At 39.1% G+C, this 5,581-nt stretch overlaps 1 protein-coding gene across 1 annotated transcript; it reads right to left on the bottom strand.

Moving 5' to 3' along the window:
* Nucleotides 1-232: 232 nt before the first annotated feature.
* LOC130137006 (uncharacterized) lies at nucleotides 233-1,748 on the bottom strand. The gene is made up of 2 exons (XM_056307706.1): nucleotides 1,267-1,748; nucleotides 233-685 (listed from the first exon to the last, which is right to left on the bottom strand). Exons 1-2 carry the CDS (start codon nucleotides 1,657-1,659, stop codon nucleotides 665-667), a joined length of 414 nt encoding a protein of 137 aa, XP_056163681.1. The 5' UTR covers nucleotides 1,660-1,748; the 3' UTR covers nucleotides 233-664.
* Between the last annotated feature and the right edge of the window lie 3,833 nt (nucleotides 1,749-5,581).

The following is a 5,581-nucleotide window of genomic DNA, read 5'->3' as shown; positions in this document are numbered from 1 at the left end:
ATTTCGCGTGTGTCCATCTCGTTCGTCAAATTTCATGTGTCATTACTAATCCGGCTTACATATGAAAAGGGATGTTAAACTAGCTCACATTGAATATACATGTCATCTCTCTATCTATTAATTTAAGCTTTTTGATTGAACTTTATAGCATTACTTATTATATTCAATATGCTTTTGAAATGTACACATGTAAATTTTACACAATTGAATCCCGAGCACTTTCCGTGTCTGGAAAATGTCAGCTTGCTAATGAATGAGTTTACACTGAATTAGATAATCAACCTGTGCAGGTGAGAATACTTAAAGCTCATGAATGGGGTTTGGCTATGCAGTACATACCATATAGCTTTGTGAAGGAGCACTCCAAAGATCGAATGGTTGACAGTGAAGCCATTGTTCGGCCGAGACAGCGGCAAGTACCTCTAGTTGGGGGAGATTTCGCAAAAGAGAAATTCCCCGTGAGTCGGAGACGTCTGTGCATTCGAGCTCATCAAGAAGACGGAGGACATCATGGAGCTGCGAATCTCCATCTTCCGGAATGGCGTCGCCTGGCACGGGTCATTCTCGCTCCATCATTAAGGATATGCCATGGACATTTATTTGGTAACTCTCTCTTGAGTATGGTCGCACCACATTTGTTCTGGATAATTCCATCTGACGCCATTCAAAATGGAAGTTTTTCCGTCTGCAAAACCGCTATGTTTTACCAGAGAATGAACAATGAACTTCATTAGCCATGCATCCTCTTCTTCTTCTTCCTCTTCTTCTTTTTCTTTTTTGATAACTTCATTAACTCCATTTTCCAGCACACTTCAGTTATGCAGACATAAGCTATCGGCTGCAACAAAATACAAAATTTGAGGGAGTAATCTTTGACTTTTCAAATTTAGGGGTTTTTTTAATAGCGGTGCCAAAGTTCAGGAAGGTAATTTGTGACTTTTTAAAGTTTGGGGGCCAGTGTGCATTGCCAAAGCAATTAACCCTATCTTCTTTAAAGATGGTTATGAGCACATAACCCATAGCATGCGTTGATCGAGCAACTCTTCCACAATCACGCAAAAAACCCACGAAAGAGTCACGATAAAAGCATAACACAAAGCTAATTACAACCTCATGACTTGACAGACTCTACTCAACCGCATGACTTCACAGACTCTATTCATAACCAAACTACATACTTGAGAAAGCTTCATGTGTTGTTCTTCACACCGAGCACCATATTACTACAACATAATAGCTAAAAAGGCAAGAAAAATCTAATCAAACCCGATGATACTCAATGATCTTCATCCCCCTATACAAGACGGCTGCTTTGTTGCTGTCCATGGCATCGCCATAGGCATCATCCTCCGCAGGCGGGTAAGGATTGCGGTGATGATTACTGTAATAATGGTGATGAAGGGGGACTTCACTCCTGTGGAAAGACAGATAGCCTGGCTGTTGATGCTGGTGCGACTGATGGGAAACAACATATTCAGGAAGCCTCTCGGTGATCAGAGGCACTTCGGTCCGACGGTAAACGCAGGGTTGGGCCTTCCGCTGCGGCAGCGGGGGTGGAGGAGCAATGGCAGGCCTTCTTTTGTGGCCATAGGTCTTCTCGAGGAGATCAAAGCCTTCCCGTCCTATGTCAGCGAGATTTGCTGGAGGGGCCATTGGCATTCAAGATGAGCTTGTGAAAAAGCTCTCTATAGAGATGAAGTTCTTATAAGATTTTAAGGTTTGGGCTTGGCAAAGAATGTTAGGACACCATCCATATTTATAGGCGCGAAGGGGAGTGGAGTGATTCTCATGGGAACCCGATCACGCTATTCTCTCGTACACTCACGTGTAGATAGATTTTAGATTGGACTGTAGATTTAGCATACTATCTGTTGCATGTTAAGAGATAGTAGGCACGCAGCCTTAGATACTTTAGCTTAATATTTTAGTGACAATTATAGTGCTCCCATCAAATTAAATCCACTGGGAAAATTACCAAAACAATCATAAACCTATTAGAATTATGCCAATTCAGTCCTAAACCTTTTGCATTTGTACCAATTTAGTTCATTCGGACAATTTTGGCCGGTTGGTGCTGGTCGTCCAGTCAACGCTGACATGGCATTTTTAAATATATATATTTTAACAAAAATTTTCTAATTTTTTAATTATTTTTTTAATTCTTTTCTTGTCTTTTTCCCCTTTTTTATTCTTTTCTTTCCTTTTTTTTTTTTTTTGTCTTTCCTTCATCTTCAACCTCTAGCCAGTCGTTGGTTCTGGTGATCGACCAGAGGCAGGGGCCGGCGAGGTTAGCCTCGGCCACCCTTGGCAAGAATGACCTCACCCAGACACTGGCGAGGCCGACCTTGCCATCGCCGTCGCACGCTAGTTTGAGCCTCGCCATGGCTAGGTAATGCTCGAACTTGCCAGATTTGGTGGCCGTGCCCAATCACTAGCGTCGGCTGCCAGATCTGGCGTGCTCGAGCCTCGCCCAACCATGGCGAGGCTCGTCCTCGCAAGCAACAACGATGCCCAAGCTTGGCCACTGCCGCTAATGAGTTCAACCCTCGTCGTTGCTCGCGAGGTGGAGCCATGGCGAAGCTCAAGCTTGCCATATCTGGTGGTCGATGCTAGTGGCTTGTTGTGGCCGCCAGATTTGGCAAGTTCGAGCCTCGCCCAGCCATAGCGAGGGTTGTCCTTGTGTGTGACAGCGATGGCGAGGCCAACCTTGCCAGACTGTCATTGGCGAGGCTAGTGGCTGGGTGAGGTTGTTCTCACCAGTGCAACTCGAGGCTAGTGGCTGGGTTGCCGGTTCTGTTGACCGGCTAGAGGTTGAAGATGAAGGAAAGAAAAAAAAGGGGAAAGGAAAAGAAAAAAAGAGGAAAAAGAAAAGAAAAGGATAAAAAAAATTAATAGCAATTTTGAAAAAAAAATTAAAAAATGCCACATTAGCTTCAGTCGGCCAAAATTGGCCGGATGGATTGAATTGGCATAATTGCAATAGGTTTAGGACTGTTATGATAATTTTTTTCGAAATCCACCTAGAAAGGCTTATCAATGGATCCGAGTGCGACTTTTCATAGTATGAAAAATGAAAATTATCTTTTCTAGTACCTCTCGTTTCTTTTGGTAAATATCTCGACTGATATTTTGGATTCTTAACGAATTATGAGCGAGTCAAGTTAAATGATTCTCTTGGCCAAGTTATCTTGTAACTTGCAAGGAAAGGCAGGAAAGAGTTAATATGAATATATTCCACCGGTCCAAAAGAATACTTTTAGACTAGAAACCAATCGGTAGAAGATGTGTCTGAACCTTTACTTTTTATTTTTATTAAAATCAAAGTTTTCAGGCACTTTGAAAATTTTAAAATTCGAAAAATTTTAAAAAAAAAGAGCAAAATATGCCAATGTTGACACATAGATAAACATATAATTTTGATGGAAAATTTAATTTTTTTTAGCTTTTATTCAAGTTGAGACAAAGAAAACCCACTGAGTTAGATAAGTCAATCCGAAATGACTAGTGAGGGCAATATATAATCCTTCAAAAACAATGAAACAGATTGGAATAAGAAGAAGATTACACAAGAAATTATATATGTTAATGCATACTGGGTTAGACAAGTCTTGTTTATTCTGTAATCTAATAAACATACTCTGATGTGACTATGATATTCTGGATCTGAATTGGTGCTTCGCCATTGCATCTATATCCTTCATTTGAACTGATCACCATGTGTTTGTTGATTTTCCGGAGTGAAGTCGGTCCACGAATTTGAGAATTGGGTCTTTGAATTTGGGAAATGCTCGATGGTTCGATTTAGGGTTTATATTTAGGGCAAAACATGTACATGACGTAGTTAGGTGTATATATGCTGACCAGGCATGCCGGCTAGCCTCATCAGTCGGAGAATTAAAAAAATATTGCAATGTTGGATTTCCGGTAATTTTAAATCGGAGTTGGCACTTCATTGATCTTTTTTTTTTTTAAAGTGGCACTAGAGTGATTTGATTGAAAAGTTTGGCACCAAAGCAAGTGCCATACAAAACTTTTGGCACTTCCAGTGTTCTTTTGCCCAAATAAAAACCACCGAGCTAGATAAGACAATCTGAGATGACTAGTTAGGACAATATATAATCCTTCAAAAACAATGAAACATGTTGGAAAAGAAGAAGTATACGAGAAGTTATATATATTAATGCATATTGGGTTAGACAAGTCATGTTTATATTTGTAAGGAGCCCCACATTGGCCACTGAAACATACTTATCTCGTCATCACATGACGTTGGACATGATGAGATGCAAAAGGACTTCGAATAAGAATAATATCATCAGAGACGGATAATTGCTGGCTTCTTATTCTTTGCTTGCACAAGAAGGGGATACTCCAACAGGGAAATTGTAAAGATGTGTGACAGCTTGGCATAAGAACCGGCAATGTGCTTTCTTATCACTCTCTAGAAAGCAACGCGAATGGATGGAGACTGGATAATTTATCGGGTCAATAGGACGTTGGATAGGAAAGACATGAGTGGTCAAGTTGGGCCAAGATATTGCAACGTGGTTGCGGGTCTGAGCTTCCGAAGATCCTGATTATGAGGTCCGGTAATGCCTATAATACCTTCCTATCGGGGGCCTGTTCACTTGTGCAAGTCCTTTTTGGTCATGTGCAAGCCTCTTGTAACTTGCAAGGAAAGGTAGGAAAGAGTTAGGCTTCGTTTATTTCGCGAAAAATGAATGATTAAATCGTTTTCCTAAAAATGGTTGCTTGTATCATTTACAAAATGAATGAACGAAAAATATTTTCATCGTCCACAAAAATATTTAGATATAAATAACAATGTTAATAATGAAAATATTTTCTATTGACTAATTATTGCAAGTGATATAAGCGATCAATTTTAAAAAAAGAGTTTCCTAATCATTCATTTTCCATGAAACAAATGGAGTCTTAATATGAATACATTCCACTTGTCCAAAAGAATACTTCTACAAACCAATCAGTAAAAGATGTGTTTGAACCTTTACTCTTTATTTTTAGTTAAATCAAAGTTTTAAGGCACTTCGAATTTTTAAAAATCGAATAAATTTAAAAAATGAGTAAAATATGTAAATGTTGATACACAGATATACATATAATTTTTCATAACCATTAAAATTTTTTAATAATATTTTAAATTATGACGGAAAATTTAGTAAGTATTTTTTCGCTTTTAATAAAGTTGAAACAAAGAAAACCCGCCAAGCTAGATAAGATAGTCTGAAATGACTAGTTAGGACAACATATAATCCTTCAAATACAGTGAAACAGATTGGAATAAGAAGAAGAATTATACGAGAAATTATATATGTTAATGCATGTTGGGTTAGACAAGTCATGTTTATGTTTGTAAGGATCCCCACATTGGCCACTGAAGCATACCTATCTCGTCATCAAATGACGTTCGACAGTATAAAGATGATGATTCATGTGTGTCACAGCTTGAAATCAGAACCAAAAATGTGCTTTCTTATCACTCTCTAGAAATCAATGCCAATAGATGGAGAATGGATAATTCATCGGGGCCAATAGGACGTTGGACGGAAAAGATATGAGT

This window comes from Syzygium oleosum, unplaced genomic scaffold (genome assembly GCF_021117445.2).
Source record: "Syzygium oleosum isolate NSW1041296 unplaced genomic scaffold, Sole_v2.1 Sole_v2.58, whole genome shotgun sequence".
NCBI classification, from domain to species: Eukaryota; Viridiplantae; Streptophyta; class Magnoliopsida; order Myrtales; family Myrtaceae; genus Syzygium; species Syzygium oleosum.
Note: the sequence above shows the minus strand (reverse complement) of the source record. Positions and strands in the feature narration are given on the sequence as shown.